The sequence below is a fragment of the Mus caroli genome, unplaced genomic scaffold (assembly GCF_978045245.1).
Source record: "Mus caroli unplaced genomic scaffold, Mus_caroli_1 scaffold_14, whole genome shotgun sequence".
Classification (NCBI taxonomy): Eukaryota; Metazoa; Chordata; class Mammalia; order Rodentia; family Muridae; genus Mus; species Mus caroli.
In genome coordinates, this window is record NW_028227269.1 from 83138009 (window position 1) to 83162538 (window position 24530).

General features: G+C 48.5%; 1 protein-coding gene across 5 annotated transcripts; it reads right to left on the reverse strand.

Moving 5' to 3' along the window:
- Window positions 1-6690: 6690 nt before the first annotated feature.
- Window positions 6691-22432, reverse strand: Abcd4 (ATP binding cassette subfamily D member 4). 5 transcript variants are annotated; one of them, XM_021179138.3, is made up of 19 exons: window positions 22250-22432; window positions 20108-20226; window positions 19859-19986; window positions 18441-18580; window positions 17333-17449; window positions 16866-16991; window positions 16248-16298; window positions 13647-13741; window positions 13268-13389; window positions 13099-13190; window positions 12863-12952; window positions 10261-10469; window positions 10033-10124; window positions 9494-9530; window positions 9113-9162; window positions 8481-8533; window positions 8158-8234; window positions 7503-7618; window positions 6692-7368 (listed from the first exon to the last, which is right to left on the reverse strand). In XM_021179138.3, the coding sequence occupies exons 1-19, from the start codon at window positions 22285-22287 to the stop codon at window positions 7300-7302; spliced, it is 1821 nt and encodes a 606-aa protein (XP_021034797.1). In that variant the 5' UTR covers window positions 22288-22432; the 3' UTR covers window positions 6692-7299. The 5 variants fall into 5 exon arrangements, with proteins under 5 accessions (XP_085686678.1, XP_085686677.1, XP_021034797.1 ...); XM_029484923.2 differs by lacking the exon at window positions 6692-7368 and having other exon boundaries at window positions 7509-7773; XM_085830552.1 differs by lacking the exons at window positions 19859-19986; window positions 20108-20226 and having other exon boundaries at window positions 6691-7368; window positions 22250-22345.
- Between the last annotated feature and the right edge of the window lie 2098 nt (window positions 22433-24530).

Consider the following 24530-nt stretch of genomic DNA (forward strand, 5'->3'; position numbering starts at 1 on the left):
CCTACCTTTTTAGGGACCACTTCACAAAAAAGGCCTGGGCAGTGAGTTGTGATTTTAAATCTGTTTTGACAGTTGGTTTCTTCTTCGCTCTCTTCATAGACTTCTCCCACTTCTGAGTTCTTGTCTTCTTTGGGGTTGAGATGTTGACTATAGTCCTGGTGTGTAAATAGTGTACATAAGGTGAGAAGGAAGAAGCTGGACATTGAGGTGTTTGAAACACTGAATTGTCATAACTTTTAGGTATTCAAAGCATAATTTCTGTGCTGTTTTCTGTAAAGACACAAGCAAGAATAAAATTCATGCAAAGACTGCTGGCAATGGGCCCAGGACTTCTCTCGAGGTGGGGCCAGTTGCTTGCATGTGTGGCATTAAAAGGAAACCCACGAAGATTTTTAGGCTCAAATTAGGTTCCCTCTTCTAAAATCACTCGAGTTTGGCCAGGCATGGTAGCACATACCTTTAATTCCAGCACTTGTGAGGCAGAGACAGACGGAGTTCTAGGCCAAGCAGGCCTACATAGCAAGTTCCAGGACAGTCAGAACTACATAAAGAGACCTCCTTGTTTCCAAAAGAAAGGAAGAAAGAAAGAAAGAAAGAAAGAAAGAGGGAGGGAGGGAGGGAAGAGGAAGAGGAAGAGGAAGAGGAAGAGGAAGAAGAAGAAGAAGAAGAAGAAGAAGAAGAAGAAGAAGAAGAAGAAGAAGAAGAAGAAGAAAGAGAGAAAGAAAGAAGAAAAAAAGAAAAGAAAAGAAAAACAAACTACTGCATACTTTAAGGACCAGCTGGCTTGTCTCTCAATGCTGAGCTCACACTACATTTACTATGGGACCATTCTGTATTGCAAGTCCAATCTACATCTCCTGAGTTGTTCCCTACAAACCCTTGCTAGTTCCCACACAGAAAGGAAACATCTTTTCCCTTTAGCACTTTTTTCTAATCAAGCCCGTTTCTCTGGAGATGCCCCCAGCCCCCAGCCTCTCTTCATTTAGTACATACCTGTGTAAGTCTCACCTTCAACCTTCACAACAGCAAATAGAAAAGGTAAATGTGTCAGGTGATGCTAAAGGTGACTCAGCCATTGAAAGTGTGCTCAACTCTACCATCCAGAGTTCAGATATCAGCACCCACAGAACAATCCAGGTGGGGGGGCTAGAGAGATGGCTCAGTGGTTAAGAGCACTGACTGCTCTTCAGAAGGTCCTGAGTTCTAATCCCAGCATCCACATGGTGACTCACAATCATCCATAATGATATCTGTGTGTCTGAAGACAGCTACAGTGTACTCACATAAAAATAATAAACACTGGGTGTGGTGGCGTATGCCTTTAATCCCAGCACTCGGGAGGCAGAGGCAGGTGAATTTCTGAGTTCAAGGCCAGCCTACAGAGTTGCAGGACAGCCAGGGCTATACAGAGAAACCCTGTCTCAAAAAACTGAAAACAAACAAACAAACAAAAAGCCAGGTGCCCTGCAAGGTACCTGTAATTCCAGCTCTGAGAGATTTGACTCTCTTCTGACCTCTGTGCTCAAAAGGTATCACACACACACACACACACACACACAACCTTTAAAAGAAGAAGGATGATGAAGAAAGAGCCCCCAGAAGGTGCATGAAATTGCCTGCAGACAGCTGTGACCCTCAAGTTGATGATGTCTTGGATGGAATTACAAGATGAGAGAGCGCTGTGAGCAGACTAGATAGGTGGTATCTGGGCTCAAGCAATCTCATAAGATTGTCTCAAATTGGCTCACACCGTGGAACTCCCTAGCAGAAGAGACTGCTGACAGCCCGTCAAGATGAATGACAGGAGGTGAAAGGCTTCACACCCGGAGCAGACCCACATGTGATCCTCCCCAGGACCTGGGATCAGAGGACCTGAGAGAACGGAGCCCACCACAGCCACCACAGTCTGATGCTGTCGACAGTCTTGCTTCAGTCTCAGTGTGCTTTTATACACAAATGTAACAAAGAAGGCAGTGACCCAAGGAAGGCTGTTTGAGTTCAGAAAAGCCATGATTAAAAAAAAAAAAAAAACCACGTAAATAAATGCCAATAAGCACATCCCTCAGGACAGAGTAGTTGAAACACAATTGTCTGACATGCACTATAGTTTATATCTGGGGAAGCACAAAAGCAAAACAGGAGGCCACATCCAGACTCAGGCTATGCTGACCACATTGGGTTCTGTAGCTATGTTCTGTCATCCAACAAGAGTTCATAAGCACCCCTGGGGTGCTGCACCTGGCTTATCGCTAAGGAGGCATGCAAATGCCAGGTGTTAGTAATGGGAAATCAGGGGAGAGGAATTAGGAACTGGATCTCAGCTCTCAAATAAAGCCAGATGTGGTGGAGCATACCTGTAACTCAGGGCTCAGCAGGTGACATCTTTGGGTTAGAGCAAGTGTCAGACCTGTCCCTTACCCTGACTCCAACCAACCCCTAAGTCTCTGATTACCAAGTTAGTCACCTGGCATTCTCTGATCTAAAGCCAGTGGCCTCTTTTGTGTGTAGGTCGCCCTGATGTCCTCTTCACTACCCTGACCCTCCTCATACTGTTCCTCATCCAGGGTGGCAGTGCATCCTGCTGGTCACAGCTGAGCAGAACCAAAGATGCTCACTGTTTTAGTCCCACTACTCCTCAGTCCCTCCAACACTAACGGTTCCCATTGGTTGGCAGCCTCCCACCCCTCCCTACTCCTCTCCGCTGTGCCTGGGATCCCTCCCATTAATCTTCACTGCTCTGCTCCCAGCGTGGGCTGAGCTAGGCTGTGCATAGACCTCAGGGAGTCTCTGCCTCAGGAAGAGAGTCAGGATTGACAGGTAGGTGGCCTTGTGTTCAGCTGCAAAGGATACAGGCTGTCCTATTGTACAATCAGGTAGACATTTCCTTCTGTCGTATCATGAATGAGAATGCGCAGCCCCCCCCCACCAATAGGCTCATATATTTGGATGCTTGGTTTCTTATTAGATTGGGACATGTGCTATAAGGTTTCAAAAGGCCATGCCAGGCCCAGTCTATCTGCCTGGCTCAGTCTGTCTGCCTCCTGCTTGTGGATCAGATGTAAACTCTCCACTATTGCCCCAGATCCGTGCCCGCCTGCTACCGTGCCTCTTGCCATGAAGCTTGCCTCCTGAAACTGTAAGCAAGCCTCCAATTAATGCTTTCTTTTATAAGTTGCTTTGGTTATGGTGTCTCTTCACAGCAATAGAAAGATAAATCTCTCTCCTCTCCCTCTCTCTCTTTCTCTCTCTCTGGTACTTTGAGACAGGGTTTCTCTGTGAGCCCTGAACTCAGAGATCCACCTGCCTCTGCCTCCCTCATGCTAGAATTAAAGGTGTGCGCCACCACGGAGCAGCGTCCTCCTCTCTTGCTTGGTGCCTCTAGAAGCCTGGGAAGGGGTTTGAGCACAGTGGCCATGGCGGACTCAGGAAATGGGATGCTTATTCTCAAGCCTATGGGTGAAGCACAGCAGGTTTGTGTATTGTGCTGGGGCTCAGATTTAGGGCTGGAACCTGCTCAGAAACAGAAGTGGTTCATCAGAATCAGCTTAGCGGCCTGGAGGGAAGGCTCAGCCGTCAAGAGTGCTTGCTGTTTTTCCAGAGGACCTAGTTCAGTTCCTAGCACATATCAGGCGGTTCGTAATTGCCTGTAACTCCAGCTCCAGGGGGTCTGGTGTCCTCTTCTGGCCTCTGACATAGGAGTTAGATCATTAAGACAGGTACTGAGCTGAACAGACAGAGTATGTTCAAAGGTCCACATTCTTCTTCAAGGGTCTCTTTTACCCATATCCCATGTCTTCCCATAAATTGCTACGGTTCAGCGAAAAGTTTGCCCATGATTTCCATGTGTGTCAAAGGAGAAAGATTCTGGGAAGGGGTAGGTAGGGTGCAGGGTATCAAGAAAGACAAGGCATGGGCTGGAGAGATGGCTCAGAGGGTAAGAGCACTGACTGCTCTTCCAAAGGTCCCGAGCTCAATTCCCAGAAACCACATGGTGGCGCACAACCATCTGTAATGGGAACTGATGCCCACTTCTGGTGTGTCTGAGGAGAGCATCATTGTACTTGCATACATAAAATAAACAAGTAAATCTTTAAAAGAAAGAAAGGGTCGGGTGTGGTGGTGCACGCCTTTAATCCTAGCACTCGGGAGGCAGAGGCAGGCGGATTTCTGAGTTTGAGGCCAGCCTGGTCTACAGAGTGAGTTCTAGGACAGCCAGGGCTACACAGAGAAACCCTGTCTCAGAAAACAAACAAACAAACAAACAAACAAAAAAACCCACCACCACCAACAACAACAAAAAAAAAAAAAAAGAAAGAAAGAAAGAAAGAAAGAAAGAAAGAAAGAAAGAAAGAAAGAAAGAAAGACAAATAAGGCAGGGAACAGACTTCTGAGCCAGGCCAGAGTCCTACCTCATCTGGGGATTCCTATACCTACACTCAGGGGGGTAACAGTCTTCCATGAAAACAGTATTTCCTGAAGACGGGAAGAAAGTCAGAGTGGACCCAAACATGGGTTTAATACATGTAGACTCTTACCTTCAACTTTCCCAAGTGTGGTGGACTCATCACCCATGACATCACCTCGCAGGCCCGGCAAATGTCCAAGGAGACACTGGGAGACGACACACACCAAGTTCCTTCCCCTGGAGTATGTTCTCAGTTTTGCTGATTTTTTTTTTTTAAAGATTTATTTATTTATTTTATGTGAGTACACTGTAGCTGTCTTCAGACACACACTAGAAAAGTGCATTGGATCCCATTACAGAAGGTTGTGAGCCACCATGTGGTTGCTGGCAATTAAACTCAGGACCTCTGTGTTTAATTGCCAGCTGAGCCATCTCTCCAGCCCAGCTGATTTCTCTAGTTATGATTTTAGTTTTGTGTTCAGGAGACCAGATCTCATATAACCCACGCTGGCTCCAAACTAGTTAAGTATGTGAGACTCCTGATGGGCCAGCCCCAGTCTCCTGAGTGCTGGGATTATAGGCACAGGCCACCACGCCCAGATTGCTTTTTGTCCCAGGACTGGCAAGCTGGGCATGCCAAGATCAAAATGCTGTATCTGGTGAGAGGCTTCTCGCTGGGTCATGGTGCTGAAGGCAACAAGTGACCAGGTAGGAATCCAGGGGATAGAAGGAGGGAGGGGGAGGGGAGGGAGAGAGAATGAAGCCATGCACCTTTACAGTTAGGTCCTCCACAATGGGACTGGCTCAGCCCATTCATGAGGGCAGAGTACTCTGGACCTAATCACCCCTAAGGGTCTGCCCACCTCTGGGTCAGGGAGATGGATCAATGGGTAAAGACACCTGCTGTCCAAGCCTGACCATCTAAGTTCAATCCTAGGGACTCGGTTGGGAAAGGAGAGAATGGACTCCTGGAAGTTGTCAGTCGACTACATGAGTGCACATGTGCATGTACACACACACACACACACACACACACACAATCTTTTTCTTTTCTTTTCTTTTTTAAAGGTCCCATCCAGGTTGGGCATGGTGGCACAAGCCTTTAATACCTGCACTCAGGGGAGAGGCAGGCAGATCTCTAAGTTCAAGTCTAAACCTAGTCTAAAGAGTGAATTCCAGACTAGCCAAGGGTACACAGTGAGACTGTCTTTTTTTTTTTTTTTTAAAGTGGCTAGGTGGTGGTGGTGGTGGCGCACGCTTTTAACTTCAGCTTGGGAGACAGAGGCAGGCAGATCTCTGAGTTCAAGGCTAGCCAGGTCTACAGATCAAGTTCTAGGATAACCAGGGCTAAACAGAGAAACCCTGTCTTGAAAAACAAAACAAAACATAAAAATAAAATAAATAATAAAAACAAAAACGTCCCACCTCGCAGTAGTGTGATAACACACACACACTACAGAAATATCACAAAAGAAAACATCTTTGACATTAGTAACTTTATATCTTATACTTTTGGGAATCTGCTACTTAATTTATAGGGGTCTTACCATGCAGCCCAGAAGAGTGTCACACTCATGATTCATCTGTCTTTGCCACCATCCCTTTGGGGCGACAGGTATGTACTGGGCTTAATTTTTTTTTTCTTGTTCCATAATACAGATTTTTGGGGGGGTTGGGGAAAACAAAAGAAGACATCTATCAACCTTATTTTAGCTAGTAAGGGGAAGGGATAATTTTCTTGAATTAGATAATAAAGAGGTGTATCAGTGGTATCACACCGCGTAGGGTTCATAAGGCCCTAGGTTCAATCTGAAGTAATGAAACAGATAACAAAAGATTAAAGACAGAGGATCCCAAGAGTCGGTGGTCTTGGCACTGGCCACACCCGCTGTCTCCAGGCCATTGGGTGGACAGGAGGGACACAGATTGAGTGGAAAGACACAGCAGGTATAGGGCACGAGAGTGCCTCAAACCCTAAAGGACAAGTGTAGAGATGCTATAAAAGATCACTCTAGGGGCTGGAGAGAGAGCAGTCCCTGCTCCTGAGTTCAAATCCCAGCAACCACATGGTGCCTCACAACCGTCTGTCCTGGGATCTGGCGCCCTCTTCTGGAGTGTCTGAAGACAGCTACAGTGTACTCACATAAATAAATAAATCTTTGGACCAGAGCAAGCAGGACCAGAGAGAAAAGAAAAAAAAAAGTTTCTGAAGACAGCTACAGTGTACTTACATATAATAAATAAATAAAAATCTTTAAATAAAAAAATCAGTCTATAGTAGAAGAAAAACCATATTTTTAATATTTATTCTTTTTTTAAAAAGTTATAAAATTTAAATGGTTATTAAAGTTTTTTAAAAAGGCTATCATTGTGAAATGTCACCAGTTTTCTTTTTTCTTTCTTTCTTTCTTTCTTTCTTTCTTTCTTTCTTTCTTTTTTTTTTTTTTTTTTTTTTTTTGAGACAGAGTTTCTCTGTGTAGCCCTGGCTGTCCTGGAACTCACTCTGTAGACCAGAACTTAGACCTCGAACTCAGAAATCCGCCTGCCTCTGCCTCCCAAGTGCTGGGATTAAAGGCGTGTGCCACCACGCCTGGCGTCACCAGTTTTCTTGAGTCTGATCGTTTTCTTACCCTGGTCCTTCACTTCTTATAGTTCATTCAGTTTTTCAGCAGCAAACGTCATCTGAAGTATTTCGTAAGAGGTCATGGGAGCAGCGCTGGGGAGACCTCAGTGTTCCCTGTTGGGCTACCCGTGGGCGGGGCTAGAGGCTGCTAGGGCTCCTGTGTAGGACCTCAGGTGAATCTGTGGCTCCTTCCCGGCTCATCGGGCTTCCTTGTCTGTGGGCACCGCAGGCCCCAGAGCTCCGCTGCTCAGATGAACCCGCATGCTTGCCTTCATTCCAGTTTGATTCTAGTCAGCTCCCAGCTTCCTCCTCCGTGGAGTCTCAGAACCCAGGAGTGAAACTGCAAGAGCCCAGGACCCCACTGAGGTCAGACAGCTGCCAGAGCAGTCACCCCAATCCCTCTGCCACCCGACACCCCCAGGTCCAGCCTTTGGGTTCTTTCTCCTCAGCAGGCCACCCCTGTGGCATGGGTACCTTCTCAAGGCTGGGACGATGTCCCACGCTGATAAATGTCATCCCCAGCTGCTGACCGATTCGGTAGAGCTCATTCTCTGCTTCCTCTGTCAGGGCACTGGTGGCTTCATCGAGCACTGACGAGCAGCGTGTGGTGGCAAGAGATCACAGACTGCCCTTGCCCTCTCTGTCACTCCTCTAACCCATTCACCCTGAGATGTGGTGGACTGACAGGAGAGTCACGCCAGGATAGAGATCACGCCTGTGAGCATGGCTCAGATCTCACAGCTGCCTGCAGACAAATAACACTGTGCCCCAAGACTGTACAACCCGGGACTCTCAATTCATCCGAGGCTCTGTGCTCAGAAGTGTCCATACCTGCTACAATATGCATATACATATTCCTGCCAGGCACAGCTCGGGGATGCCCACTCATCTGTGGCAGAACCCAGGGAGCTACAATCACAAGCCCTCTAACTGAGGCTGCCTAACAAGCGCTTTTACACTCTCAGGACTATGCCAAGGGGCCAAGCTCTGCTCATCACGGGTAGAGGACACAGGGAGGGATACCCAGTCATGTATAAGTGCACATATGTGTCCAGGCTGTGAACACATGCTACAAGTACCCGTGAGTACACACAGCGCCTGGCATGTGCGCCCATGGTGGGCACCTCACCTGCATACTTGGGCTGCAGGTAGAAGAGACGGGCAAAGGAAAGTCTTTGCATCTCCCCTGGGGACAGGACATCATACCTAGAAAAAGCAATAATGATTGAGCCCTGAAAGGAGGTGACAGCTTGACTTTTGCCAAGAATGCATCGTGAAAGAAGCAAGTTTGCTATAGAGATTGGCCCCAGGATACGGATCCTGAACTGGTGGGGCAGCCCAACACCGGGATGCTGGGGTCAGGAGCCATTGAGTCCTTTTATAGGGCTGCTGGGACTCTGTAATGGACCCATGGGGGGGGGGGGAGCGCTGCCTGGAATCGCTCATCCTTACCAGTTCCAATCCACCTGCTGGTCCAGACCTCCAGTCCTTGCCACCAAGCTGGACTGTAACAGACAGAGGTCCCAGAGTCCACACAAGTGTCCAGTGTTTTCTGCAATCCTACCTCCCCACCTCAAACACTTCTGTGACAGACACGGCAGTGGTGAGCCAAGGTGGGTGTTATCACCTCCACCATTGAGGCTGGCTGGAGTACGGGGACAAGAAGAAGCAGACAGCCCATCAGCTTTACCATTAAGATTTTTTTTGGCAGAGGTGAGATGGCTCAGTGGGTGGAGCGCTTGCCACACCACCCTGGTAGCCTAAGCCTGATCTCTGGAATCCACAGGAAGGTAGAAGGAGCGAACTGACTTCAACATTGTCCTCTGGCCTACACACACACCTACACACATGCACGCATGTGCACGCGCGCACACACACACACACACACACACAATTAAAACAATATCTCTACAGAGCAAGAACACAGATCTTTACTGCCCGTCTGCAGCTCCCACTGCCAACTTGCACACCCACTGTTTGCCCAGTCTTCAGCCCAGAGATGGCAGTGGCTCTGCTGGCCACCAACTACCTGTGGCCAATGCTCTCAGGTGGGCCTGAGACCTCAGGGCCCCTGTCCCACTTACCAGGCCTGCCAATTCCAAGAACCTCACAATTCTCTCATCGTCCGCAGAACCTGCAAAACAGAAACGTCTTCAGCATACCAGGGCCTCGCTCGGGCTGGCCAGGAGGGATGGTATGCACGCATCCCGGCAAGGGCAGACTCCCAGAACAAAGCTAACAGCACAAGGGCCCGCAAAAGGACACCTGCTTCCCTTCTCCATGAGTGTCTCTTCAGGAAAGGAAGAGGGGACAAGAGGACCCCAAAATACTAAGCAGTTAAAGGATAAGACCCAACCAGAAACCAGCAGCCTGGCTGGACACTCTCCCAGTGGGCACAGGGGAGGCTGGTCAGGCAGAGCAGGGACAATGAAGATGAGGACACGAGTTGAGGAGGCACAGCTCACCTGAGTCAGGGTAGATCTCCTTCAGGGGATATATCACCTGAAAGCAAGAATGTCTCTGGTTAGGGTGGGTAATGAGAGAGCGGGACTTAGTCCCATCATTAGCATCCCTAGGAGCCACCCACAGAAGCAAGCCTCCTCCCACCCCCAGGGGGAGCTGGAACACCAGCCTGCAGGGTCTGTAAGAGAGATACAATGTAACCCAGAGGGCGGTCAGGAGTGATACAGTGTAACTCATGGAACAACCTTCAGAAGTGTGTTTAGGAGGCAAGAGTCTTGGAGCCTCCTGAGGGTAAACTCTAGTGCCTAACAAACACATGGAGCAACCGGAAAGCTATCCTAGGAAGCAGCTCTGGGTTCGGCCCATAAATAATGCACAGCATGTTCTCAGAACCTGGGAATTCCCAGGCATGGGCGCTATTGCCCCTACCCGCCCCCCCCCGCACCCCCCCCTCAGGGCCTGAGGCCTGTCACATTGTTAGAAGTCCTAGATGTAAGTGGGTGGCATGAGGTTGGAGGAGTGGACCCCTGACCGTGCTGACCTGCTCCCGAAGTGTCCCATCAGTGAAGAATGGCTTCTGAGGCAGGAACAGCACCCCGTGGGGCCCAAAATCAGCCAGCATCTGCACTGAGCCTGCAGAGCCCACAGAAGCCTCCATTGGGAGACCCCGCAGACAAGGTAACTGCCTCTTCTCTCCATCTCTTCCTCTTCCCACCACACTGCCCCCCTGTGGCCAAGGCTGTACCAGAGGCAGGGAGACCTGGCTCACCTTTCATGCTCTCCCACAGGCCTCCCAGCACCCGCAGCAGGGAGGTCTTGCCAGTGCCCGTGTTGCCTGTGATGAGCAGACTCTGCCCTTCACAGATCTTCAAGCTCAAGTCCTTGATCAGGGGCTTGTCAGAGGAGGGGGTCAAGATGGAAACCCGATCGAGCAGAAAAGCTGTGTCTGATGGCTCTGTTGTCGGACACCCTGGGGTTCTAAAGGCAGGGAAGAGAGGTGGAGAGACAGGCCATATGGGTAGTCCAAGGGGAGTGAGCAGAGGTCTAGAGGCACCCCCTTTGTCCCGGGAGCCTTAGGGGTGTAACTATGCCCTTCAAACCCACATGCCTCGGAGTGAAGCATGGGGAGAAGGAGTGAGGTTAAAATGAGGTTGTTAGAGTGGACCTCAGGGATAGGGCATGCGCAGAGATTAAGTGAGGGCACACAGGAAAGTGAGCCAAGGAAAGATGTGTGGGAGAAACCAACCTCGCCAACTCTAACCTACACCTTGAATTCCTAGTGTGCAGAACTGCTGCTGTTCAAGTCTGCTGCTGTGGTATATCGTCATGGCAGCCTAAGCATTAACATGGAGGTGGAGCTGGGGCACTAACCTGTGACCCACTGGGTGAAGTCCCTACACAACTGATCTTAACCACTCTTGGCATCCATGGATAGTAAATGCTGCCTGGCTTGGCAGATAGAGGAAATCAAGTCAGGTGGCTAAGTGACTTGCCCTGTGCTATTCAGCTTTATTCTAGTCATTGTGTTTGTGTGTTTGTGTGTGTGTTTTAAATTTTTATTTATTTGTATTTCATGTGCATTGGTGTTTTGGTGTTTTGCCTGCATGTATGTCTGTGTGAGGGCATCAGATCCCATGGAACTGGAATTACAGTTATGGAACTGCCATGTGGGTGCTGGGAATTGAACTTGGTCCTCTAGAAGATCAGCCAGTGTTCTTAACTACTGAGCCACCTCTCCAGCCCTTGGTGGGGCTTTTGTTTGTCTTATTTTCTTCTTTGCTGTTCTTGAGACAGGTCTCACTGTGTAGTTTTAACTGTCCTGAAACTTACTATGTGGACCAGGGTGGCCTCAAACTCAGAGATCCACCTGTCTCTGCCTCCTGAGTGCTGGGATTAGAGGCATGGGTCATATCTTCATTTTTGAAAGATTCCTAGGTGGCCACCGTCCAGTCATTTTCCAAGAATGTATCTGTTCTTTACTTCTGAGGAGGGAGATTTCATTACTACCCTTTTGAGAGATGAAGAAAATGATACTCAGAGCAGTTAAGTCATTTGCCCAGAAGGTGGAACAGGATGCCTGGTGGTAGCAGAGAATGCCTTTAATCCTACCACTTAGGAGGCAGAGGCAGGTGGCTGTGAGTTCAAGGTCAGCCTGGTCTATAGAGTGAGTTCCAGGACAGCCAGAGCTACAGAGAAACTCGAAAAACCAAAAAAAAAAAAAAAAAAAAGAAACCCTGTCTCGAAAACAAAACAAAACAAAACAAAAAACAATAACAACAAACAAAAAAGCTAAAGGGATCGGGGAAGGACAGGAAAGTGAGAAACATCTAGGGACCCTGAAGATACAGGAATAAAGACATCCATCGCTCTGGGTCTGGGAGGCATGGGAAACAAGAGACACTAAGAAAGCAGCAGCGGCCAGACTCAGCAGGAAGAGGAGACGAGGAGTGTGACATTCTGTCTTTTGTTCTTTTTGTAAATATTATTTTTGTCCTGAGTAATAACATACGAGTGTATGCACACATGTATGCACACGTGATACCACAGGTCTCGTCAGTGTGTTCCTTCTTTGAGAAAAAGTCTCTCGTTGAACCTGGAGCTCATTGTTTGCCAAGGCTGACTGGATAGTGAACCTCTGGGACCTGCCTGTTCCCAACCACCCGCCACTGAGATTACAGACACAGGGTGAGACTTGAACTCAGGTCCTCAACTTAGGTTACCCAATGAGTCATCTCCCCAGTCCTCTCTTCTTTTTCTTTTCTTTTCCTTTCTTTCTTCCTCTCTCTCTCTCTCTCTTTCTTTCTTTCTTTCTTTTTTTTTTTTAAAGATTTATTTATTTATTATATGTAAGTACACTGTAGCTGTCTTCAGACACTCCAGAAGAGGGCGCCAGATCTCGTTACGGATGGTTGTGAGCCACCATGTGGTTGCTGGGATTTGAACTCTGGACCTTCGGAAGAGCAGTCGGGTGCTCTTACCCACTGAGCCATCTCACCAGCCCTCTTTCTTTCTTTCTTTCTTTCTTTTTCTTTCTGTTTTTAATTTATTTTGAGGCAGAGTCTCATGTAGTTTTTCAGAGTGGCCTACAACCCTCCTGCTCAGCCTCCTATGTACCGGGATTAATAGTATGTGCCATCATGCCTGGCTTTTTGTGTTGCTATGGTGCCCGGCAGGTGTGTGCATTTGCTTGCCTTGTAAAGCCAGAATGGAGATGTCAGCTAACATGTACACCTACAAGACAATTGATACAGAGCATGGAGACTGCTCCCACCTGCTCCTTATAACCTGGCTACACAGCTGGGAGGGGCTCCGAGTTAAAGCCAGCTGGTGATCACTGAATCCATACCCATACACTATAGCTCGGTACTCACTTGTCCAGATCCCACTCTCTCTCGCCTAGGGCTTCACGGTCTTGTGATTTTCGGGACATGTCCAGCAGGGCCTCCTGAAGCTCTCCAATCCTGGGCAAGAAGAAAGACCCTAAGGCAGGCCCTGGATGCCAGGTGAGGGGCAAACTCCTCCCTGTCTCACGTACATCAGCACACAGTTCCGTGATGCCCTTTTCCCATTCAGCATTTCGCTTCCCAGTGGCACACACTCTGCTCACCTGTGCGTGTAACCGGCAACATCTGAGAGTGTGGTGGACAGGTCAATGAGCTGGGTGAAGCAGCTGATGAGGTAGATGCACACAAAGGCATTCTGGTCAGGACAGAGAACAGTCTGTGAGGCCCAGGCACTGGACCCCCATGTCAGGGCTGACCAGGAGAGCCTCTCACCTTGCTGACCAGGGTGCTAAGCTCTGTGGGGCTCAAATCTCCATAGACCCCACTGAAAATGGGGATTGCAATGACGACATAACTTAGGATGCTGCCCAGATAGTCAAAGGTGTTGATACCAACTGTAGGAGACAGAGTTCACGAGACACTGGAGACACTCGCGAGTTCAGCAGGGACACAACTCTCAGGATGGGAAGCAGGAAGTCAGGTAAGGTCAGGCTTCCTCCAGATCTGCATCCCCCTAGGATCCCACAGCGAAGGCAAAGGCTCCCCACGGTCAATTCTTTCAGAGCAGGCCGACAGCAGGGAGGTGTGCAAGGGAAGAGCTAACTGGACCATCCCCAGCCCATGGTTCATCTCCCAGGACCCCTCTGCCTACTGTACAGCCAGAGCTCCCTGGACATCAGCTCTCTCTGGGTCTGAAGGAGTCTCTGCAGTCTGCGGTCTGTCCTCATGTGCTCGACGAGCCCAGCTCTGATGGAAAAGGATGGGGTGTCTACAGGGACTCAGCAAGGCTGGGACACCTTCATTCCCACCACAGCCTCCTTTAGAGACCAAGCCCATGCAAATAATCTTTGTCTCAGACGCGTTCTCTCATTAGCACCCATCCACGGCTTGAGCCTCACGATCCACTCTATGGTCATGAACTCAAGTTTTCCAGGCCTGGTTCAAACCCAAAGCTCTGGCTGGTTTCAACTAAAATAAGTTACTTGGGCTTCTAACACCTTAAAAAAAAAAAAAAACAACAAACAAACAAACAAAAAACAAAACTTTAAACTAAAAACTTTGAACAAGTAAAACCTACATAGTAAATTAGAAGACAATTTAAGAGTTCCATTGAAGGGGCTGGAGAGATGGCTCAGAGGTTAAGAATACTGTCTGCGGGCTGGTGAGATGGCTCAGCAGGTAAGAGCGCCGACTGCTCTTCCGAAGGTCCTGAGTTCAAAGCCCAGCAACCACATGGTGGCTCACAACCATCCATAATGAAATCTGATGCCCTCTTCTGGTGTGTCTGAGACAGCTATAGTGTACTTACATATATAGTAAACAAATAAATCTTTAAAAAAAAAAAAAAAAGAATACTGTCTGCTCTTCCAGAGGTCCTGAGTTCAATTCCCAGCAACCACATGGTGGCTTACATATATTCATCTATACTGGAATCTGATGCCCTTTTCTGGCATGCAGGTGTACATGCTGATAGAGCATAAATAAATACATAAATAGTAAGTCTTTTTTTAAAAAAGTTCCATTGATGGGGAACTGAAGAAATGGCTCAGTACATGTTGCTCTTATAAAGGACCTGGGTTCAATTCCGAGCAAGTGCACGGCAGCTCACGCCTGCTTGTAATTCCAGTTCCAGGAGATCTGACAGCCTCTTCTGACCTCAGTGGACACCAGGCACTCACATGGTACAAAGATATATGTGCAAGAAAAACAGTCATAGAATAAGTAAATCTTTAAAACTTAGGCCGGTGTAGTGGTGCATGACCGTTCCAGCGCTTGGGAAAGCAGATCTCTGCGATTTTGAGACCAGTCTGTTTACAGAGTGAGTTCCAGGACAGCCAGGGACAAATAGAGAGACACCGGTTTTGCTGTTGTTTTGAAATACAAATAAAAACAAGGAACATCAAGTGCTCTTAACCACTGAGCCAGGGGCCAGAGGGCTGGCTGGGACCAGAGGCTGGCTCAGAGGTTAAGAGTACTTGTGGCTCTTCTAATCCCAATACCCTCTCAGACAGCTCACAAGTGCCTGTAACTCCAGCTTCCAGGGATCCAGTGCTCTCTTCTGGCCCCCCAATGACACCAGCAGACACACATACATACACACACACATACACACAAGACATACACAGGAATAAAGTAAATACAAATGAAAAATAAGTTAAAAAATTTAAAAACTGCCAGGCGTGGTGGCATACACCTTTAATCCCAGCACTCAGGAGGCAAAGGCAGGCAGATTTCTGAGTTCAAGGCCAGCCTGGTCTACAAAGTGAGTTCCAGGACAGCCAGAGTTACACAGAGAAACCCTGTCTCAAAAAAAAAAAAAAAAAAAAAAAGGGGGGGGTGGTATGGGGAAAAGGTTCTGGTTTCTGTTTTGTTTTGTTTTTTTGTTTAAGACAGACTATCATGCAACCAGGCCAGCTCTTAACTTGTTATGTAGCCAAGAATGACCCTGAATTCTTGATTCTCCTTGCTTTTCCCCCCTGAACAGTAGGACTACGGGTGTGTGCTACCACACCTGATTTATATAGTTGTAGGACTGAACTTAGGGCTGGTAGGCCTGAATTCACTATGTAGATCAGGCTGGCCTTGAACTCACGGAGATCTGCCTGCTTCTGTCTCCTTACCTGCCTACTATAGCTGTGAGCCACCATGTCTACCTGCTCATCTCAAACTCTCAGTGATCCTGGTGTCCCAATGAGGAAATGACTGCTAACTGCAGTTGAGACTGACAGAGGGCAAAGGATCTAAGGCTATTAAAATTCACCCCATACACAGGTAATCCAAGGGACGATTCAACTTCTTAAATACAGCCTGTGCTTCCAGGCCAAACAGGCACACCAGGACCTGCCCTGGTCCAGGAGGGAAGAGATGTCACAAACACTGCCTGCAAAATGCCAGGTCTTTGGCTCCAGCAAGTGTGGGGAGCAGATGTACCCTTCTGTGAGAAGCCTATCTCCCCACACCCACCATGCTAAAGAGACAAAAATAAGCCATTTCAGACAGGAAAAGAGACTAAGGCAATGCCTCTATCGAGATGAAGCCACCCACTCATTTTAGCCCTATAGTTAGACCACCAAAACTAAGGAAGTCACCAGCTTCAGAAGCAGTGCCTATACCTAAGGACAGGGAGAAGGGTGGGGAAAGGGTCACAGCTAAGAGTGACAAGCTCTACAGGGCCACGATGGTAGTAGGCTTTTATCTTTCCTTTCTTATCCCTAACTGTGGGGAGAACGAGAACTTTCTCCACTAGACTCACCTGTAGAAAGCCGCAGGCTCTGCATTCACTCGAATCTGCATGTGCTTGAATCTGGACAGACGGAAGGGAAATATGTGCTAACAATGGGGAACCGTGGAAGCAGAGGAAACCCACTCCCATACAACACAGAGCCCATCTCTGCGTCATCGACACTGTGGCCGCCTTCCCCTGGGCTGTCACAAGATGAACGCCCCAGGGCTTGGGTGTGGCAGCAGAAGCTGTACTAACGGTGCTGACCTCAGCTTTCTGGGATGGGACAGGTGTAGGCTTGACAACGGGACCTCCTCCCCAGAGCCTAACTTAACCAAGGCAGGAAGCACCCGGCAGGTGCAGAATGTGGGTCAGCTGCTGGCCCAGCAGACAGGGCACTTAGATCATGGGCATCCCCCAGGAGATGCTGATGGCCAGCCCACACTTTTCTTACTGCTCCACATGCACACTCTCCTTAATCCTCACAGCTCTCTCAATAGACAAGCATTTCATTCACTCGAGAGGTGAGGGACCAGAAACCTCAAGAGGCCTATGAAACCCGTTTCCCCCCATGAGATTACACACGGCTAGGGCGTTTACACTTAGGAAGTCTTACCCAGTCCCTCAACCTTAACCATGAGAACACACCTAAAATCCCCCTCCAGCTTCTCCTGCTGCACCAGCTTCGTCACGATGGGCCCCATCAAAGTTTTGTTCACCATGGTCCCCAGGATGAAATATCCAAAGATGCTCACAGGCCCAAGCCAGCCTGTGCTGAAGGGCAGAGAGAGGAAAAGCGAGGATATGAGACAATGTGGGGTGCCATAGACGTAGCTTTGGGACCCTTATTTCTGCCTCGCCAGTTCAGTTCAATTCGTTCAGTTCAATTCGGGATGAGTGACAGTGACATCTGACACCTGGCTAAAGTCTGGATCCCTGACGGTGATGTATCACAAGACCAGAGAGGGGGCAGGGACATGAGCACGTGAACTAGAAGGCTCCCTGGGGTGCAGGTGGTAAAGATCAGACTCCCTTGGACCCTGACCTGCCCTCTATGTAGGAGACTGGGTAAACAGCAGGCTGGGGTGGAGGGCCCCTGGAGGGAGAGGCTGCACCTTTGGAAGCACTGGTAAGTGTAGTAGGTAAGAGTGAAGGGGGAGATGATCAGCTTGCTGGTCACGCTGCTGAGTTGGCGGCAGAATCGCTCCACATCCTGGCTGATTCGCTGGTCCCTATAGCCAACAACACAGAGGTGCTGAGCCCAGTGAGCCGGGGACTTCCACTTCTACCCTTGACTTAGGTGGACTCAGACAAATAGGCCTTAGGTTCCAACCAGGAATCTAGAGAATTGTCTCAATTTACCCTACAGGGGGTGGGACAGGGGTAGCCACCAGAAGACCCAAGGGCCTGAGTCAGCTCTGCACAGAACCAAAGGAAAAAAAGAGGGTAGAGCTGTCTTTCTGGATGGTCAGGGACACGGTCTCCTTAATCTCAATCTCCCTACCTCCCTGTGGACCCGAGACTCCCCCAGGTCAGGGTCTGGTGGTGAAAGTTTCACCAGGGCCGAGTCATAATGAAAAAGCCATCTTCTAAGGACGTTCAACTACGCTTGAGCTGAAAAGTTACCACAGGCAGGCAACAAAGTAGCTGCTCTGCTGTGATGAGCAGGAAGGGGAGATCCCCCAAGTCCCACCTCAGCATCAGAGCCACCCTAAGACAGGCTGCTTACAATCCCTCACCTCTAAAATGGCAGCTGACACGGAAGCACCTGTCAGGCACTACACTGTGCCCGACAGGGACAGTGTTTCAACCTCACTACATCCTTTGAGGCAGGAACTCTTATGGTCTTCATTGTACAGAAGACGTGTTGGGGGCTTACTGAATGAGCTAGAGGCAGGGATCTGAATCCCAGACAGCAATAGTAATTTTCATTTTCTTCTCTGCTGCACAGCCAAGAAGCTGTTACCTGGCAAGGATGCTCTCTTCATTTGCCTCATCTCAACTCAAGACAGGAAATGGACTAAAGAGAACTACTCCCAGCTGTTTCCCTTTAGCTCCCCAGTCAGCCCCCCCCCCCCTCCGTCTCTCAGAACACCCTCCCTTCACAGCTCTGAGCAGCAACACGGGCCTCCTGCAGAAGAGTGTGGTCAGGAGTGCGAGGGGCTAAGCTACTTGGATGGGGAGCCCAGGAGGGAGGCAGCAGGGACGGAGAGGGATGCCTACGGATTATCAATGTCGTCCCGCAGCACGTTGAGGGTGTAGTACACGCGGGCCCGGAAGTACAGGTGGTGCAGGTGCTCCGTGAGGCCCTTCCTCCAGCTCACGTACAGCAGGTTGCAGGTGAACTGGTCAAAGCTCTTCAGCTGTGCATGAGGGAGGCAGGGGAGAGGGAGAGGAGGAAGAGATGGCTTCCTGCCAGTCTGGGTTCGAAGCTCAGAGCTGGCAGGAGCTTCTGCCGATGGGGCAGAATCCACAGTGATCACTTCCACACACTCTCCTTTTAAGGCTTCAGATCACGTGATGTGACTGCCCTTTCCCCATTCGTTCACGTGCCTAGTCCTTCAACAATCGCAAAGAGTTTATTGAAGGCAAACGCCTCAAGTCCTTCCCTGCAATGAATGTCTCACACTGAGAGCAGGGGAGCTGCTGGCGACAGGGAACCCACCCTAGCACACCCGAGTGGACACATTACGACAAGAAAGGGCAATCCCACCGGGCAGTGGTGGCGCACGGCTTTAATCCCAGCACTTGGGAAGCAGAGGCAGAGGCAGGGGGATTTCTGAGTTCAAGGCCAGCCTGGTCTACAGAGTGAGTTCCAGGACAGCCAGGACTACACAGAGAAACCCTGCCTTGAAAAAAGAAAGAAAGAAAGAAAGAAAGAAAGAAAGAAAGAAAGAAAGAAAGAAAGAAAGAAAGAAAGAAAGAAAGAAAGAAAAGAAAGAAAGGCCCATCCCCAAGAAACTGCCAGTCCTGCCTGACAGAGGGTATCAGGAGGGGTCTTGGTAGAGTCTTGCCTCACCACCTGCCATTTTCTGAAGAGCCTCATGAGCACAAAGAAAAGGACAAGACGTTCACAATCCAGCCAATGAGCAAAGGTATGAGGGGTCCGGCAGCTGTCTCCTCGAGGAGCAAGTACCCACAGAGAAAGGCTTGAATTTAACGGAGGAAACACAAAGGAAATTAAGGAGGACTCAAGAGAGGTGCCAATGAAGGTATCTTGAAAAACAAGGAGGCTGTTGCCAACTCGAGTAGTGGAAGGCGGCTACTGGACAAGAGGAAACAAGTGAGAGGGCTGGAGGCATGACTCCAGGCTGAGTCACAGCTCAGCTGCCAGAGAAGTAAGAGCTCTCTGGTTGCCGATCCTGGTGTCAAAGTGTTCTGAGCTCCCTGAAGTGAGAGTTCTGGGAGAGGAAGGGACCTTGCCTGTTTCTACTGAAAGTTCATCCCAACAAAGCCAATAGCAAGATCAAGGCCCTGCCTCGGGACCTGACCTTCAGGGGAAACATGGCTCTAATTCCTAGAAAGGGGCAGAAAAAGACCCAGAGCTGCCAGAAAAAGTCCCTGCTTCCTGAACACTCAGTCCCGCCAGGCATCCTACTAGACTGGAGAAAGGGGGCCACGGGGGAAAGGAGAGTCCTTACGGTGGAGTTGAGGACAATAAGTGTCACGGCCAGGAAGGTCAGTGCCTTAAATCCATCCAGGTCTTTGTTTCCCAAGACTCCATAATACTGACTGGGGATCAAGCCAACTTGGTAGATCACCAGTTGCTCTGTGGGGAGGGAGAGGAGGCGGAAGTCAAAGGGGAAAGGAAGACACTTCCTCCTGTTAGAGACAAGGAAAGGAACCCCAAAGCCCGGTTCTTCCCTATTGCCCAAAGCCCATTCACTCACCCAGGAGGGTCACGCACAAGAGCGTCATGAACATTAAGACATTCTGCGATGACCAAGAAGGAAAGAAAACCTTCTGTATCCTCACGAACCTCTGGACAAGTTGCAGATCTAATCTGGGCCTGCAGAAGTCAGGACACGGGGAGAAGGCTCAGAGGATAGCTGAGCCTTACAGAAGGTAGTGAGCTTAGCCTCGCTATTCTTCATAGGGTCCAGGCTTTGCACACACAAACAAAAGACTTATGAATGCTGAAGATGGTAGAATAGAGAATGGCTGTGGGAAAAATTATATTACTAACCTACCAGAAGCAAATGGGAAAAGTATAAATAAATAAATTAGTGAAGATACCTTAATAATGATGAATGAAGTAGGAAGACATTTCTCAAATAAGACCCCAAACGTACAAACTATACAGGGTAAAACTGGTGGACTTGATTTAGACTTACGTATTTTTTTTTTAAACGTAGTACCACAGTCTTTGGTGAGATGAGAGAAGGTATTTGCAGAATGAAATTGATAAGGAGTTACAAGCTGGAGCATGCAAGGAATCTTTGCATGTCAGGGTGTTTCTTTCTTTCTTGGTCTTTTAAGACACAGTTTCTCTGTGTGGCCTTGACTGTCCTGGAACTTGCTCTGTAGACCAGGCTGGCCTCAGACTCACAGAGATCTGACTGTCTTCTGCCTCCCATGTGTTGGACTTAAAGGCGTGCGCCAACACGTGATGTACCCAGCACATCAGGATATTTCATAGGAAAGTGGGGTGAGGATATAAGCAGGCAGTCTATGCAAAGGACAATCCACGAGCCTAATAAATGTACTAAGTTAGCACAGTGTAGTTGACAAGATGGCTCAGCCAGTAAAAGGTCAAAGTGTTTGTCTCTGAGATCTGAATTCCAGCCCCAGATCCCACTGCGGAAAGAACCAACTCCAAAACCTGTTCCCTGATCTCCATTCCTGTGTCATGGCACTCATGGTACACATATCACGCATGCATGTCCATGCGCCCCCCCCCCACTAATAAAATAAAAATAAAGTTATCACAATAGGATACCATCTTACAGGGCTGGAGGGATGGCTCAGCGGTTAAGAGCACTGACTGTTCTTCCGAAGGTCCTGAGTTCAAATCCCAGCAACCACATGATGGCTCACAACCATTCAGTAATGAGATCTGCCCTTTTCTGAGGTGTCTGAAGACAGCTACAGTGTACTTACATATTATAAATAAATAAACCTTTAAAAAATACCATCTTACATACATCAGATACATATTAGGAAAAATAAACTAAACAATACCAAATATGAGGATGGTTATAAGGGACACTAGAACCTTTATATATTGCTGTCAGGAACTATAAATTCCTGTAGAATTAAGTATAGCTCAGCATCCTATCCTGAGGTGGATAACCTAAAGAGAAAACATCAGTATCTATCTACCAAGAGACAATTGCCAGGATATTCATTACGGTGTATTTTGTGGTGCTTGAAATACTGGAAGTAATCAAGGCATCCTTTTTTTTTTTTTTTTTTTTTTTTTTGGTTTTTCGAGACAGGGTTTCTCTGTGTAGTCCTGGCTGTCCTGGAACTCACTCTGTAGACCAGGCTGGCCTCGAACTCAGAAATCCGCCTGCCTCTGCCTCCCAAGTGCTGGGATTAAAGGCGTGCGCCACCACGCCCGGCAAGGCATCCTTTACTAGAGAAATAGAATCTATCCAGGGTGACACCGAGCACCATTCAGGAGTGAAAAGTCATATAGCATGGATGACCTAAAAAAAACCCAATGCTCAGTTTAAAAACTTCTTTTGTCTTTTAAAAAAATCACAACATGATTCGTGAATCCAAAGTCAACATATATTTTAAGGTAACAGGACAATTTAAGTAAGAGGGTCTGAAAAAAAAATTAATGCAAAGGAGGGTGTGCCAAGAGCGGATCAGAATTGAGAATGAAAACTAAGGGAGGAAGATGCCAAAAGAGGGGGGTCCGCAGTACCTAGAGTGAGGCAGCGTCAACCCCATTCTGTGCAGCCAGGGTTCCAAATAGCCCAAACTGAAGGAAAGTTGCAAGGACCTGCAGGGAAGCAGCCCCTTCCCCACCGCCCAGGCAGTGCGTCCCTGACAACCCGGCCGTCCTCACTAGCCCTGCTCACCTGGCACCAGCTCGGGCCGTGGGTCCCGGGACCGCCATGACCCGGGATGCAAGCGACGAGGCGACCGAGCAAGCCCGGTGTCCTCCCCGGGCAGAGTCCTTAGAGCTCGGGGCCCCGCCCTGGGAGGAAAGGGGAGGGACTCCGGCGACCACAGAGACGCGCTGGATAGAGAAGACGGCTCGGGAGCTGCTGCCGTTCCCGGAAGCGCAGCCTTTCCTGAAGAACAAGAGAGTAACAAGAGGTTATAGAGCTGGCCGGGTGGCCAGAGCGTCCCCTGTGGGGCTGGGAGGTTTCTTTTGCCAACTGGTAGTTCCGAGTGTAACTTTCTCCCAGAGAAGACAGCGTGATCTGTTTTTTTCTTTTTAATTAATTAATTTAAAAAATACATATTTATTTAGTGTGCTATGTGTGTGTTCACGTGAACTGTGAACCAGGGCGTAAGTGTCAGAGGACAACTTTGAAGAGTCAATTTTCTCCTTCCATCGTAAGGGCTCCCGAGGAGCCAACTCAGGTTGTCAGGATTGGCGAGAAAAGCCTTCATCGGGTGAGCCGGCTCCCTGGTCCCACCACGATTTACAAGATTTTCTTGAAAATGTATTTTATGTATAGGAATGTTTTGTCTGCATGTATGAGTACCACGTGAGTGCCTGGTGCCTGCAGAGACCAGAAGAGGGCATTGGAGTCCCTGGAACTCTAGTTACAGACCCAGAGCTTCTGAAAGAGCAGCCAGTACTTGTAACCGCAGAGCCATCTCTCCAGGACGTTCCATCTCTCCCCAGAGTGAATTTGTTTGTTTGTTTGTTTTTTGTTTGTTTTTCGAGACGGGGTTTCTCTGTGTAGCCTTGGCTGTCCTGGAACTCACTTTGTAGACCAGGCTGGCCTCGAACTCAGAAATCCGCCTGCCTCTGCCTCCCAAGTGCTGGGATTAAAGGCATGCGCCACCACGCCTGGCCAGCGTCATCTTTTAAGTCGGGTAGATGTGACTTAGTGGTAAACGACTTGTGTGTCATACATAAGGCCCCAGCACTACAGAAATAAACATATAAATCACTTTCCCAGACATATATGGCAACTCAACCCTGTAATTCTGGAACTGAGGTGGTAGAGCAGGAGGATCAAGAGTTCAAGATATGCCTCAGATACATAGAAAGCTCTGAGTTCATGATTAGCCTGGACAACAGGAGACCTGCCTCAGGGGAAAAAAAGGGGTAGGGGATCTTGATTCTACATTTGCAGTTTTCAACACTACTGATTTATAGTGGGTTTCTGGTTTGGTTTGGTTTAGATTGCAGCTTTTTTTTTTTTTTTTTTTGTCTTTTGGTTTGTTCTGTTTTTTTTTTTTTTCTTCCCAAAACAGTGTTCCACTGTGTATCCCTGGCTGTATTGAAACTCGCTCTCTACACCAGGCTGGCCAGGATCTCAGAGATCTGCCTGCCTCTGCCTCCAAGTGCTGCGATCTATCCTTAAACAAGAAATGTATGAAATGCTTATCAACTGACTAAAGTGCCCAATGAGAGATTCAAGGAAACAATAATGGCATTTCACATTTGCATCTAAATGTATCTTCCTAGCCCTTGATCCTTATGGTCAACTCTGGAACAAACACTCAACAAGTCAACAAAGTAACAATTACCAGTTGCCCTCAGAGCCTTTTAGACTTGCTCAGTGGCAAGCTCGGTTGTCTTTACAAAGCCCGGTGTCCATGACAAAGATACCAAACAAACAAAGCAAACAGGCTCCCCCAACTTCAACACTAACGACTATTGCAACTGTTGCGCCTGGTCTTTGTAGGGTGAGTTGTAGGAGACTGAGCAATGTCTCAGGACTGAGCAGCTGGAAGATGCCAGCAGCGGAGCTGTCCTTTACCCAGCCAATAAAACCATGTTGTCAAATATCCCTTAGCAGAAGGAAGGACCAAAATTCTACCCTCATTCTGCTCCCCAGAATGGAAAACAATGTTTCGGAATGATAGAGAGGGACAGCCAACTTAGGACACAGAAACAGAAGGTCCAGAAAAAAACCCTGAGAGGATGGTAACTGAGATTTCTGCAGGAGGAAGAGCTTAACACTTCAGGGTATGATTTTCTAAGATTTGATTTTTAAGCAAGCAAGCAAACAAACACCAGCCAGATACATCAAGACACGAACATCGAAAATTAAACATCATTTAAAGCATGATAGAGAGATGGCTCAACAGTTAGGAACATTGGCTTCCAGGGGCCTAGGTTTGGTACCCAGTACCTAAAAGGAAGCTCATCGAGCCGGGCGTGGTGGCGCACGC

Coding starts and splice junctions, on each gene's coding strand:
- Abcd4 (XM_021179138.3), bottom strand. CDS start 22,287: ATGGCGGTCCCGGGACCCACGGCCCGAGCTGGTGCCAG. Junction 16,299..16,865: donor AAGCTGGAGGGGGATTTTAG/GTGTGTTCTCAT, acceptor CCGTCTGTCCAG/ATTCAAGCACATGCAGATTC. Junction 7,619..8,157: donor CCTGCAGCCCAAGTATGCAG/GTGAGGTGCCCA, acceptor GCTGCTCGTCAG/TGCTCGATGAAGCCACCAGT.